The 15,411-nt window shown below is 34.1% G+C and overlaps 1 protein-coding gene across 2 annotated transcripts in view; it reads left to right on the forward strand.

The window, feature by feature from the left end:
* The window catches only part of ankfn1a (ankyrin repeat and fibronectin type III domain containing 1a), a 196,259-nt gene that overhangs the window by 144,767 nt on the left and 36,081 nt on the right, over window positions 1-15,411 (forward strand). For both annotated transcript variants that reach the window (XM_088599653.1, XM_088599654.1), the window contains 2 exons: window positions 5,288-5,482; window positions 7,630-7,743. In XM_088599653.1, the coding sequence (XP_088455779.1) occupies window positions 5,288-5,482; window positions 7,630-7,743 (309 nt within the window). The remainder of the gene's footprint in view (window positions 1-5,287; window positions 5,483-7,629; window positions 7,744-15,411) is intronic.

Here is a 15,411-nt window from a genome sequence, read left to right on the forward strand (position 1 = left end):
CCCTCCAAAGGAGATTAAATAACTTGTAGTCTGGCTGGCATATTAAACCACCGGCTCCAGTGACAGAGCCTTAGCAGGTGTCCTTTCCCTTCACCAGCAGAGGCACAGTAAAAGTTACAAGACCTTAGTGTTCAAATTTTTCAGTGTTTTTGTGTATTAGCGAAGGCCGTTTAAAATAAAACATGAAGGACTGTGGCTCAGAATTTTGTGTGGTAAAGCAAAGAGAGATGGACCTTATGAAAACGTAACACAGTTCGTCACTAGATGGTTTCGGTTTTCCAATGTAACATGTAACACACAGCAATTATATTAAGTGATTTATTGTACCTGGGTTGCAGTAACTCTTTAAACAAGCTCTTACCACAGTACAATCCGATCCTTGTAAATAAACAGAAAATAAACATGACCATATTTCTCCCACAAGGTATTATGTATTAATTTATATAATTCCATAAGTACCAAGTAAATCAATCAGCCTCAGTCTTGACAATTCAGACGCCTTACCTGGGGGTTAAAACATACACAAAATTTATGAGGATTGCCTAGGCCTTTCAATGCTTATATTTAGGGCATTCCCAGTCAGTCAACAATGAGAACTGTGTCTCTCAGGTCACTATTGACAGACCCGACCATTAATTTATAGTTAGTTCAATTAACCACATTTAGAACCGAGATGTCAATCTTCAGAGGACAGGAAATTGCACCTCAAGGCTTCTTATATTGCCAGCTTTTCCACTGCAGCTCAGACTTCCAAGTAAGGGGGAACCTTTATTACTTTTTCTATGTCTACAACACTTACTTTATCATACACTGAGAAGACCCAGTGAAAGATGTTTTCTTAGCAACGTATTAATTTGTTTATTTTATTGCCATGGTTCATTACTAAGGCTTTGTAAGAATATGCAGTAGCATTTAGGTTATTGAAGTGACTTTGAAGGTAGCATCCATTTTAGTATGACAAACCTGAAAGGTTTTTGTATGTTCACAAAAAAGAATTGTGTTCTCAACAGTAGCCAAAAGAGACTTTCTCTTTTTCTTGTTCTTGTTTTTTTTATTTCTTTCATTGATCTTGTCTTTAAACAGATTAAGACAGATGAAAAGCATGGGCAGTTATAATTTTGAATTGATTTTTTCAAAGAGAGAATGGACAGTATGTGTACTTAATTTCTCACTGATTGGTCTTTAATGAGATCACTTCTTTCCTGTACCTGTGGATGATGAACTGCTGACCTATTCAATTCCCATACATTTGCTCAATTGTTTTAATATGGATTTATGTTCTATTTTTGGTCATTCATCTCATTGACTTCATTCTCAGGAGCAGAATATAATTATTCTATAGTCAAGACAGCTAAACACTAAGTTGTGGGTAAAATATTATATGAGAAATTTTCACTTTATTTTAATATCTTTAATTTAAAAGGTCCTAATTAAGGTTCTTGACAAAAATCAAGAAAAATATATAGTAGCTTCTGTACCTACTGTGTTTTGTGTACCAGTTTAATAGTGAGAATGCCTATAAAATGAAATAGCTCATCTACCTTTTTGAATGTATCCAGAAATAAAGGTTTTTCAGCAAAAAATAGCTTATTATTCTAACAGCAACAAGTGGTTTATCTAAAAAATACTGTATTTTTTTGTAAAAGAAAAATGTACAGGTATTTATTTACAAATTTACAAAACTAAAAACAGTTGTAAAAGGTAGAAGTGTCTTTTTGTGCTGCTAAAAGAAAATTATTTAAAATGACTTTCAGAAAGGATGATAAACATTTATAATTATTTTCCTAGTAGGATTTTTGAATTCTCCCTTATAAAAATTAACCTCCCATTAATTGCTAATAATAATAAACAATTTGTTCAGTTCAATGAGGTATACATTTGTATAATCATTGAATTCAACTCCAATAACAAGAAAACAGAACTGTTTTGACATAACTGGAATGTGTGCTGGCAGTAGAAAATTATAAATCTTTTCATGGCTTTAGATTTTTACCATATCTAATTCAACAGTGTAAGGCCTCATTAGTTTAATTCTTCAGCGTGCCTGAAGTCGTTGCTAAAGTCGGTGATAAAGAGAACAGAAACAACTTTCTTTTTCTCGTGGCTTGTTAGCAGTGATCAACCTCACTCCTCATGTAGAAAAAAAAAACAATGAACAGGATTTACAGCTTTCAATAAAGGATGTAAATAATTATGGCGGAGAAGCCACAGACCCACCTTGTGCTCGTAAACTTCTAGGATTTAAAGCTGCTGGAGACAGTAGCCCTTCAGTTATCCTTAAGCCACAAGTGCCAGCCAAGACCCAAACGTAATCTGGAGCCAACTGCCTTCCAATTTTTCATTTCTCCAATGATTTTCAGTCTTTCTACATTCCAATTAGTCCCATGATACCAAATTATAGAGTGGTAGCCAGGTGCTATTGTAAACTTTGCCTGCTGGCTCAATGACTTTCCAATGACCCATGTCCATCAGTCATCCTCCTGTAGGAACAATGAAAGAAACGGCAATCAATTTAAAAATAGAAGTGTGTATTTTACCATAGACTTTCTAATGGTCTAATGCAACCAATCCTTTATTTGCAACTGGCTGTGAAGATTTAACAGATCATATTCCTCTTATTGTTAAGCATTTTCACCCATGATTGTCTCTCTTCTCTCTTTCTTGGTTTTCCTACTGAATTCATTCCAAAAACAAATCTGATTATTTTTTCACCTTTGTTAGCTCCTGTTGCCATTTGTATACTGCTAGGTTGTGTGCTTAAGAATTTCTGTATCAACATATTTGAGATACCATTTAAAGCATTTAAGAAATTAAAAATGCTATTTTATTTTTAACGAACTTCAGGCTGATTACAAACTATTCAATTTCAGAGACTTACAGTAGCAGTTATTTTCTGTGTCTTGTAGCTAATTTTTAGCATATCTTAATTGGTGAATGGGCTTCATGAAATCTGGAGGTTATCAAACATATGTATTGAATCATCCATTTACAATTCTTAATAAGCATTACTATTGATACAGTATGTTCGATCCTGAATCTTAACATTGATTTTTTACAACTTACAACTCGATAGTATGAGTTAATTTGAATAAATAACCTCCAGAAATTCTCCTTTCACAAGAAGTATAATCTGTGTTCAAGATGTAGGGCTTTATAGAGCAGTTCTTTTAAAGTCAGTGCCAGCCTCAAGAGGTTTCTCAATGAAAATAAGAATACCAACAGCCAAGCAATACAGTCCTGATTTCAACCCTCTATAAGGAGGCTTAACTAATAAGAAATGAGTATTGATAAAGTTAAACACTGAATATATAATGGCTCCAGGTGGGTAAATGGAACAGTTCTCATAATAATATGAATGCCACTTGCTGTACATGAAGACAACAGAACAATGTCAGTGTAAAGTGCAGTAAATCAAAGAAGCTGTAGCTTTTTTTTGAAGAGCTGTGAGTATTGAAAATATTACACGGATTTCCTTGGTGTCACAGATGGTAAAGGCCCTCACCTGAGTGTAGTGTGAACTCTAGTAGTTTGGGTTCGAGCCTGGATAATGTCACTAGCCAACTGTGGGTGGTACAGTATTTACCAAGAAGTTGTACACAATTCACTGAGTGCTGTGGAGAGTAGTGTGGAAACACAGTGACCCCTGTGGCCTCTTGGGTGCTTGCAGGTTTGTGGTGCTGTTGGTCATAGATGTACAACTCATCCAATTGGCACTGAAGCTCAGTATGGGGCTGTGTTGCCTGTGCCATGTTAAATGTTGAGTGGCTTGAAGATTGGTAGGTCAGAGAACTCTGCCTACATTTCCTCATTCTTTCCTGTGTGAGGTTGCAGGGTCTGTAAACCATGAGCTGAAATGTACAAAAACACACAATTAGAGATTCCAAGAATTGGGTGGGTATAATAAAAACAATCGGTAAAAATATCACGTATCAAATGTCAGACAGGAATGGATGGATGGTAAGTACTGTATATTAGATTAACAGAAAATGAGTCAATCTTTTCAATGCAATTTAAAAAAATAAACCCTAATCAGAATGAAAAGTAATGTATTTTTATAATATTTTTATTATACCCATAGCTTTTTACTTTTTTACTTACTGTAACAATGCTGAGTGGAGTAGGAACTTGCTTGAGATGACCTGCTCTTTGATCCCATTTTCTATGAATCAGTTCTCGCCTTTGAGGTTTTTCTAAGAATCGGAAAACAGGTTGTTAGAAACATGTTACAAGAAATAGACGATGAAAGGGCAAATGCGGTAGGAAGGAGTGATAGGGTTAAGCAAATAAATGCAAAACTTTACAGTAAATCTCACAAATCCACCATCCATGACTTTAAAACTAATTATTAGTAATCAATTGTTGAATTTAAACATTGTCAGCTATTCCAGTAATTCTTTGAAAATGGGAACTGGAAACACAAAGCTCTTTGGTTTATTATTGGCCTATGTTTCTAATTTTAGAAAACTTTAAATAACCTTTATTTGAGTTGTAGGCAAAGATTATAAGTAAATGATTTATGAATCACTACTGTTACTAGCCAATGATTCAATCTTCTGATACATTGCATACTTTAGGCACAGACAGCTAATACACATAGCTAATTTAAGACAGACCAGGTCAGATTCACATACGGCTGTGTATATTTCCCTGCCACACAAGTTAAATTACCCAGGGAGGGTCTTTGTTACAGTGTTTAAAGGTATGGTGTCCTATGTAGCATTAAATACTGTACTTATCAAGTCAGTCAAATGCTTGCTTTATAGCTGTATGACAGTGGAATTTAAGGGCATAAAATGTAAATAATTCTGCTCAAAAGGGACTTTGCTTTGTGTTTCCACAAAACACCCTATTTGCACATCAGGAGAGAACCAGAATAAATGCAACAGCCAGGCATGAAGTTCTTTGAGTGAATACCTGATTCTTGGCATCACTTGTAATATTTCTGTAGTGCCAAGAAAGGAAAACCTTAAAGTTGTATACTGTGCTTTTTTATGACATATAGAAACATGTTTTCTTTCTGAGACTCTTGCAAAAGATTCCTACCTACAAGTTGTCAACGAGTTGAATGCAGATCCCAGAATTATACTTTTTTAATTCTGTTCTCTGATGTTTCAGCTTCTGGGGCCATTGAAATTTAAAACATTCATCTCTGATGAACAACTAAAGGAAGAAAAATGTAGTGTGACTAATGGGTGTTCTGTAATAAAATTGACTTATCACACTAGAAAGGAAAAGCCAGACTCCAGAGTGGAAGCACATTTCGTATTGATCATGTAATGTCTTACAGTTGTTAGCCTGGAGAGCAGAGCCCTGCACCTCACCACTGTGGTTCAGGAAGCCCAGCAGAGGGTGAGTGAACTGTCAGCTCAGGTGCTGAGTGAAGGACTGAATCTGGACAGCTCTGAAAAGGAAAAACAACTGAAGGCCTGGGAATGGCGATACAAACTCTACAAGCGCATCAAGACGGGGTTTGAACATGCAAGTTAGTGTTCGCTTAATTATTATTGTTATGTTTTAATTGTTTTTTTTTGTATGTATATAGAATGGTACTGTATTAATTACTTTGGTACTACAGATACTGTACATAAACACTGGTCCCCTGTGTCTGAAACAGGTCTTCTCTGTAAGTTTAATGGATATTGTTAAACTTTCAATTTGGCAAAATAAAATGTATTATTGATTAATGTGAACCCTTTCATCTTATCATGTTAAAACATTAAATATATAGTAATTAATATTTCCCTCTATGGCCCTTTTTAATCCTTCCTCCAGAGGTGGAAAATGTTGCTACCAGTGTTAGGAAATCCATAAACCAGCTATGGCAGAAACAGTATAAAAGAATATGGGAAGCAAATTTGTGAAACTTCCAATATAACCAAACAGTATCTGAAGGTATTCCAACGTGTCTGCACAACACATTTTTGTAATTATAGTAGAATTAATTTCTTTCTACATACTTCAATTAATTTATTATTTCGTGAAAAATAAAATATGGCTGAATTAAAAAAAAACAATTACTGTACAGAGTTGTGTATCAGAATGGAATGTTTACCTAGCTCTCTTTAGTTTTTTTAGCAATTTTTATTGTACACTGTGTATACCTGAATGCATTATGTAAACAGCTTATGATCCCTATGGATTCATTTGAGCACATCTGTGAAGTTTACAGAAAAATCTGCAGTGGTGGCAAATTAAAAAGCAATCTGTGGAAAATGTAACTTTATGTCAGACAACCTACACTGTCATCATGAGAAAAATGTAAATTAGTTCAACCATTCATAATGATTCTCCTCCATGCAATTAAGCCGTCAGACATCACCGCCAGTTTCAAAGACCAGATCTCAGAGCTCAAAAAAATGTAATGACCAGATGCTCTTCAAACATGTCTGTTTCACAAATCAGTTTGCAAATTGCACTATGCAATTCTACAAACAACATGCCACTCTCAATGTCTACTCTGTTGCCCCGGGTTTAAAAAGGCACAGCTGACCAGATGAAAAAGACACTGCGTTCAAAAAGATGATTACCACATTGACAACCTCACCTTCACAAAGTCTTTGAATTATGCTTGCCGATGCCTAACATGCAGTTATTTTTTTAGGCAGTTTTTTCATTATTCTAAAATTTCTTAAAAAGAGACACAGACAAGACTATATAACAACACAAGGCAGAAGACCACACACTGGAGAAATAATGTATATTATAAGCCAGTGACTATCAGGAATAGTCCAATACCAGATCTTCCAGTCTATTTGAATTGCAGTATCTTGGCACTTCTGACTGTTGGTTTTAAAGGTTTTGATTAAACAAGTTTCCAAATGAGGGACATGACCTGCCCAAGTATGAATTGAAGGTTGTGATTTTGAGTACTTTTGCATTGTTCATTAAGCTATCGAATCCTTTTCTCTGTGGTTTGTACCTCTTGATAGCCTACATACAAAACCAGATAACATAAGTCAACATAACCAGATATTTTTTTTTGTATTTTTTATAATGCCTAAACAAGATGGCTTTTAAAAGCTACAGTGAACTGCCATGAGTGTTTCTTAAAACAATTGTGTTTAGGATTTGCCATTTGTAGCTAAGACACCAGGGGTATTGAAATGAAGTTGGATGATGTGATTAGTTTTGGCATATTGGCTTGAGTTATAAATGAAAAATGCAACACAAAGCAGCCAAAACGAGCATTAAAGTAGAAAGAATGTATTTTCTGTTCTTTATCTATCAAAATTTGATCAAAGTCTGATAATGACAGATAACAATTTGGTCATCCTTAGCAACTATTTAAGTTAAGGAGTAAAATGAACACAATCATCATTAATGATCATTAGTCATCATTTTTAAAAAGTAGATACTCGGTCTACCTGTACATTCTGATCGTAGAAGTATGTACAAGTGAAACCATATTTGAACAAAAAATAAAATAATCAAGCAAAAATATATAATTGAACTCTAAAAACTTTGCTTGTTTATACATTTGTCTCCCCGGCACTGTGTTTTAGGGTGGCCAGAGAAGGTGTTTGCCCTCTGTTGTTTTAGGTGGTCTTATTTATTTTGGTGTTGTTTGAAAAACAGGGGTTCAAAAATGCTTTGTTTTTGCTGACCTCTTGGCGTTTGCTTCTGTCCCAGGGGCCCCAGAGACGCCGTCCAGTGTCCGTCTGAGTGTAACGAGTAGCACATCACTCACTGTCACCTTCCAGGAGCCTCTGAGTATCAACTCAGCAGTAGTCACCAAATACAAAGGTATTTGAGGCATTAGATTCAAGGCTTCTACTGTCAGCTGTTGTATGTTGGCTCTTTTGTTCATGTATTTATGACTTCTGTCATCCGAAAAGATGATTCGGTTATTAAGACTATTCAGGGTGAAGAAGTGGAAAAAACTTTCATGATCTACATTTCATGTTATTTGATTGAATCTGTTTTGTCATTCAAAGCTAGACATTTCTGAAACCATGTTAGAATGTTTTAATATGTTTAAATTATTAAAAATAAGATGACAACAATTTGCTATACGCAAATTAAAACATTGCTATAAATAGCCTTTCACATTTTTAGTATATTCCTGATATAACACTAAAAACTGGACTGGAGTTCTTTCCCAGCTATTTATTTCATGCTGGAATGGTAACAGATATCTTACCTATAAAAAATGATTCTTTATGTTAAATACACTTAAAATGCAATACAGTGACGTGAGTTAGTATAGTTTCCAGTGTGGTATTTATTTTAGAAATAGTAAAAGTCATATTTTTTATGTAGTGTACCCACCCACCATCAGTCACTCAAGACAACATCTGGCAAAATGAATGTTCAGTACTTTCTTTACAAAACCCAATGCTCTCAGCGTGCTGATAGTGCTTGCCTGCCACTGCTATTTAAGTCATTAACAGAAACAACAAGAGAGTAGTCTTTGAGGGTTTGGGTGGTCTGCTCCAGTCTCCTCCTGGTGTGTAGACTTCTAGCTGAATCTTTGGAACAGTTACAGGTAATTTGAGTGACTCCTAATTAATTGTTACAACATGGTTAGTAGGAGTCATTTTTGTTAGGGCGCTCATATTTTCAGATGTAGATTTATTATGGTATTTTAAGCAATAAAATCTACACCCTTTAAAGTTTGAAAATATTTTCTTTTCCAAGGGAAAAATTAAGGAGTAGCAGTTTTTTTATAGATACAATATTCCTAATAATTATGCATAGCATTAACTGGCCTTCAGTATGAAAAAATAATGTATTCCCAACATAAACACATTTCTCTGTGCAAGGGCTCAAAACATTTCTTGTCAAGCCTAACACTGGCAAGTTTTCTGAAGAAAATATGATTCCATTAGATGAAGAGTAATGGTAAGATAACAGTACAGGGTAATGTTAGTTATCATTCATGAATAATAGCTGTAGTTAGAAAATGATGCCATGTTTCTCATATACAGCCTCAAATACTGTACAAGTAAGTAAACTTATTTAACCTTTTGGTATGGAATCTCTGTGAAACATAGTGTTTCCAAAGACCTGGACAGTTCAGTAGCAGCAGTTGTGCTTGAGCTTTTGAGCTTTTGAGAAGGCATTTCAGTTTCTCAGTTTCTCTTTATTGTGCCTCCAAATGCATGCTTCCTGAGCATGTGATACCTCAGGACAATCTCTTTAGGTACCCCCAGAAGAAAGCCTTCATAACATTTACAACAGTTCAATGTTGGATTAAAAAACATGATCTCATGCTCTCAGCTGCATTGGTTCTTACTTCTATGTGGTTCTCTCTTTTATTTGAAAGAAATTATGTTTTTGCCATAAGCCACTAAGGCAGCAATGAAGACAGTGCCTGAGAAAATGTTTTATCTACTCAATGGGTACAATATTTCATAATTCAAACCTTGAATTCTCTTTGTAATGATAAGAATTTTGTTTGCTTTTGTATGCATGATGACCACTTACTCCAACTCAGTTTGTGTGGCTTAGCCTTCCAGAATTCCATTTATTTATAGGAATTTAAAAGTCAACCAGGTCCATATCACAGGTCATTAAACTGAACTCTTTGCATACATACAAAGAAATCCTTTTAAAGTCTGTCGGCCTGTGTTTATCAAAGGCCTAGGAGGTGCAAATAAATAAGTGCAATACTGAGGAAAAAGTAACTAAAGTTAACTAAGTTAACCTTAACTAATTAAGGTAACTAAAGTTCTGTTTCACCTCTCTGAATGTGTAAAACCATAGACACAAATTAACTAAATGTTTATTGCTTAATTTCTAAAAGTTTGTTCACAATTCTGCTTTTTATGATATTCCATTCAAGAATTACAGCTACCTAAAGCATATACGTTTTCATGATATTTGATTCCATGGTTAAGTACAACAACAGCTCTGATTAAATTCACAAACCAAGGCTGGCTCCTTTATTTTTCTAAATGGTATGATGGTCCAGTGATCATTGGAGAGGTTTTACAATGGGGTGGTTGCAAAGTCTTTTAACCTTGTTCCTACATCCACTAAATCAAAGTCTAAAGTAAAAAAATAGTATCCTGATCATACATATTCAAACAAATTGGGAAGGAGCAGCCTGAAAAAAGCTGAAAAAGAAGGCTTCATTCTTTTGCAAACTCTGGGTATCGTCCTTGTGGCCTTTTCCTGCAGAATCATGCCATAGATTTCATGCATCCTTTTGTCCACTTCATCATGTCAAGATAGATGTCCTTGTCTGGCATGAATCAGAGTTGAAAATCGGCACCATCCCTTGGATCTCAGCCCATTTGGCAGCCCTGGAATGTGAGTGAAGGGTCTCTGTGCCTAGGGACTCACCCTTCCCTCTGTTGTGGAGACACTTCAAAGTCACAAGAGCATGTTTGCTTTCAGGGTTGTTTTTTGTGTTCGTTTGTTTGCTTTGTTTTTAACCTTTTGGTTGGGCATTGCTCAGCTTACACCCAATTAAACTCTCAATAATGTTGGAAAAAAACATTTCAATGCTGTTTTCCATGCACACAATCTAAAATGTTTCTGCTTAAAGAGTTGGCATTCTCATGCTATTATCTCCACAATTCTGTATTTGCCTTTTCAGTGGGAAAGAGGAAGAGGTCTAAAAAAATGTTTGGCTTTTCTAAGCCAGTTGCTATTGGTGGTTTTGAAGATACAGATATAATGTCTCCTGCTTGATTTATAAAGCAAATATGATAGATAATTGCAAGGTACTTTTGGTTGTTTTAATAGCAATTCAATTATAAGCTTTTACTTAAACTCTGTCTGAAGCTTATTTTTCATTCTACCACAATAACTCATTGAAACCAGAAAAGTATTTTTTATGCCTTTATATTTTGGAGTATTTCAATTATAAATGACGTTGTTTTTTACATGGTTAATATATGTTGATTGTATATTGAAAAAAATATTTCAATTTGTATTTGTATTGCAAAACGGCACCTAAATTGATTTTCTGATGAAGTCTCTGCAAAAAGTGTCTTACTTGTACTTTTAACTTAAAAAATACAAGATTAAACAATCATTCAATGGTTGTTCCAGATGTTTGGTACATGGATTTATTTAAAGAAATGTAGAGTGTGATGATGTGAATGTGATGTTAATTTCTGTGGTAAAACAATATCTCTTAATTAATATGGTTGCTGCTCATTAGTTAAAATCCTACTATTTTGTTCTTTTTTATGTAAATTGTCAGTAAAAATGTGTATATGCTGAATATTTTAGTATACTTGTAACAGAATGGGGGCAACGTTTTTAATTTCAAAAGGAGTAGTTTAGTTTTTTTCATTATAATTTCTGTTAGTAGCCAACAATGGACAGACGGGCATAGAATTTCATTTTTTTTCTGCATTCAGAAATGGCTCCAATTTCTGTAATAAAAATGTTGGCCTTGTAGTACGAGCCACAGAAGAAGGAAAACAGTACAGACCTACTTATAGTATTAATAATCCAAAACATAGCAATTAGACAGTAAATTTATTTCTTGCAGTGTGTGACATGCTTTTCTGGTAATTTACATTTATTTGGTTGTCTGGATTCTTGTCCTCTAAAAACTGAATACTTCTTTTAACTTACGAGCTTCTCTATGAGAACTATTTTGTTAAATACTGCAGTTCAAGTCTTTCCATAGTTACAATACAGAAATGACATTTTTTTGGTTCTGGTTCAGGACAGCTTTCAAAATCAATCTGATTATTTTTTTGGATCACATCCCCTCACTTAATTTCAATTGTGACCAGTAAGTTAGAAAAAACAAATAGCACATTTAATAGGTTTCTAATAATAAAGAATGTTATATTTTAAACTCCATTATTATTCAGTATAACTTGTAAAAGAAACTCTTGTTTGAAGCCATCAGGGACATTACTGAGTGTGGCTTAGTGACTTTTTTTTCACTTGGATGGATGGATTTAGACTGAACAATGAACGGAGTATGATAAGAAATAGGGACACAAGAAAGTTATCATTTGTGCCATTGTCCAAGGAGAAGTTAACAATCAGATGCCATTTAGAAAAAAATGAATGTGAATGAATATACAGCTGTGGTGAATAAAGATTTTATTCTTTTCATCTTGAATTTGTGAGGCATAAGGTCAATGGTTGATTTATCTGAGGTTGATTGCAGATGTGGAAAAGAATGAGTCTTGATAATAGACATCAGAGGTTTAAAAACCTTATATAATAGGAATTAAGAAGAAAGGCTGGTGGAATTAAGCTATCTGAAGATGCTCATGTTCGTTTTAAATAGTCCTTTGTGATAGATGTCTCATTAATTTATAACTACTCCACAAACAAAAGAAGTGGAATAAAATGTCAGCCTTTCATTTTGCTTTACAAGTTCACCAGTCTTTGCCTGACACAAACACATTTTCAAATACTTAGCCCAAAATGTATTATAAATGGTCAGTCACAGCATAAAGGTACTAGGTACGACATTGAAAGTCAAACATTTTATAAGTGTAGCATAAACTGAAAAAAAATTCCCAAATACAGTACCTGTAAATAGCAGCAGGCAATTTGCAGGGAAGCTGGGAAACCTGATGTCTCTCTTCAGTCATCCTGTGTGTCACTTGAGCCAAACCAAGTGTTCTGGACTGAATTCTGCCTCAAGAGGCCCACAGAAGAAAATACCATTGTACTAATAAGTGGCTGGAAATTCTATATTTCTCTTTCCTCAGTTGATTAAAAATGCAACGGTTCTTATGAATGAGTTGTGATGTAACAAAATGACTACAGGAACATAACCATCATTGCTATTTATTTAGTTTCTACCTGTGTCCTATTGCTAAACAAATTCTCAAAGTAAGCTAAAGGCTTTATGTTTTTGGAGTATGTTTTTACCCAATACATTAAGAAAAAACACAAAATGCCATAGTTGTATACTGTAGGTGTAAGCTTCATGTGTGCCTCTCATGATCTAGATTGCCAATCCAATTTAAAATACAGAGCACTTACCTTATTTTCAGAGTTTGTCTCCCAAAACATATTGCAACAGCATATTAAGACTTTTTTTGAAAGGTAAAGAATTAGTAAAACACCACAGACAAAGAATTGGTCCTCATTATTTAGATTAATAAAGAGAAATGTTAATAATGTTAGTATGTGGTCTTACTTTATTGCAGGGTTCTATGCCCTTAATTGATTAAGTAATTTTTGTTCAGTCAGGTTTTATGTTTTTAGAATCTTAGCATTGAATTGCCCATTTGTTTTCATGTTTGTGTTATTGGCTAATCTTCATAATTGATGGGCTGTTGACAAAAATGTAATTTTTGATTTGACAATAGAAATGTCCCTTCTTAATGGTCTTTTGTATTATTCTGTTTTTATTTGATATTTATTAACATGATTAGATTTACTTTGATCATTTTATTTTACAAAGAAACAGGCAATAATACCACATCAAACAACAAAATGGACCATAGTTTGTTCAATTGTTCTGTAGTTTTGAAATTATAAGTTTCAGGGAGGTCCTTCTATTATTCATGCATTCCACCTACAGATAGTGTACAGTGGGCTGTAGCTTAATTGTGGTAGGTAAGCTGTTCTTTGAGATGTTCTTAAGGTTGAAAAACATAAACCATCAATAAAAGACAGAAAAGGCTAAGTTGGAAAAATCTACTTATAAACAAGACTGACAGTGTTTACGTAGACACTATTTTCATCTTTCAGACACTACGGAAGCAATTAAAATGGCAAAATGAGTGATGAGCTGTATAGTTAAAGGCATAGAATTGAAATTAAGGAATGTTATATTAAAATAATACAATTCACTACTCAATTCACTAAGGACATCATTTAGAATATATAAACTTTGGTCACCACATTACAAAAATAGTATCAATCTAGAGAACAGTGAATAAATATTGATAAATTAAATGGCTAAATTAAGCTTTTGAATTATCCTTGCTACATTTTCAGTGGGTAAGATTAGTGGATGATGTTTTTTTCTCCACCTTAACTATAAAAGGCTTGCTGAGTGCAACAGTCGCATTATTTTTAAGATGTCCTTTCTCTTTTTATTTCATTTAAAAGCATTGGTCATAACACAAGAATAAGCTATCTCAATTTTGGTGTGGCTTTTTACTGAGGTAGAAAGCTGTTGTTTGTAGCATACTGTACATGTTCATTTGTGACATGATAAACAGCATCATATGATGACTTTGCATTTATATATTGAACATTTATTTTTCAAAAGAAATATTATTTTAGTAATAACAGAGTAGACAAAGTAGATAAAGCTGAAAACTCTAGTTCTGGATAAATTGTGCACTTTGCTGAACAGATATCTGCAGCAATTTAAAATAGAGAGAACATTAAGTTGTGCCTGAAAAGTGTTTAGCTTCCAGCAGTTCAGCATTGCTAAAAGTTAATTTGAAAATGCTTAGCTTTGACAGTATTCCATTTTCCTTTTCCATTTAAGATACTAATTACTGGCTACAAAGGTACTGACATTTTTAGAGGTGAAATAAACCTGCTTAGGAAACGCATAAGGTTAAATGTTATGTATGTTAATTGTTTCCTCAATCATCCAGTACCTTTAAGAGTACTGTTTTACATTTTTTTCTCCTTTATGATTAGAATATTGTTCATTTAAATCTGTCTTGGCGTAGCTTGGTTGGTTTTTGTATGATGGCCCATGATGATATGAATCCAGTTTGCTTGTTACAGATCTGTCTCCAAATTGTGACATGAGAGAAACAAAGAATTGCAACAAGAAATATATGGTACAAAAGAACCAAACCTAAGAAGCACCATGGATTTTAACTGGAAACATTCCATTCTCTGTTTTCTATGTTAATACAAAAAGAACAGAACAAAAATTAAACATTGTCCAGGAACATCGCAAGCTGTGGGTCATACAGTAGCAACAGTACATGTCAAATACATCTGCTGTTTTTTGATTCCTAATATTTCCCCGTGCAGTATTCTCAAAAACCTGCTTCAATAGCCATTGTAAAAATTGGAGCTAATAAGGAAACTAAAATAAAAATAGAAAGATTATAATTCCTCTACCAATTTCATTTTTTTAATCAAATAATGAAAATGTAAGCTTCTTACATGTACAGTATGGACTGAGGATTTTGCCTATTATCAACGTTACAGTTTGTTTTGATATGGAGATATACAGTACAGTACTTTCTGTGAATCACCTGCCCTTCGTCTGTTTAAGAAACCCTTTTCAGTGTGCAAATCAGTGTGCGAAGTTCTTGATGTTCACTGACAATTTTAAACCTGTTCAAGTTTGTGAAAAGACATAAAGGACTAATAAACTGTATTTAAAAAGCACCCCAGGCATTTCCCATGTCTTCCTGCTGAGCATATTTGTGCAAGTAAGAAATGAAGCTGCTTTGAGCCATGAGCTGTTGTAATTTATGCCAACAAAACCAGTCTCCTTACACAATTAAAAATATCGGATACCATAAAAACAGTGAGTACATGAAAGCTAGTGGC

The sequence above is a fragment of the Lepisosteus platostomus genome, chromosome 11 (genome assembly GCF_059453375.1).
Source record: "Lepisosteus platostomus isolate fLepPlt1 chromosome 11, fLepPlt1.hap1, whole genome shotgun sequence".
Taxonomy (NCBI): Eukaryota; Metazoa; Chordata; class Actinopteri; order Semionotiformes; family Lepisosteidae; genus Lepisosteus; species Lepisosteus platostomus.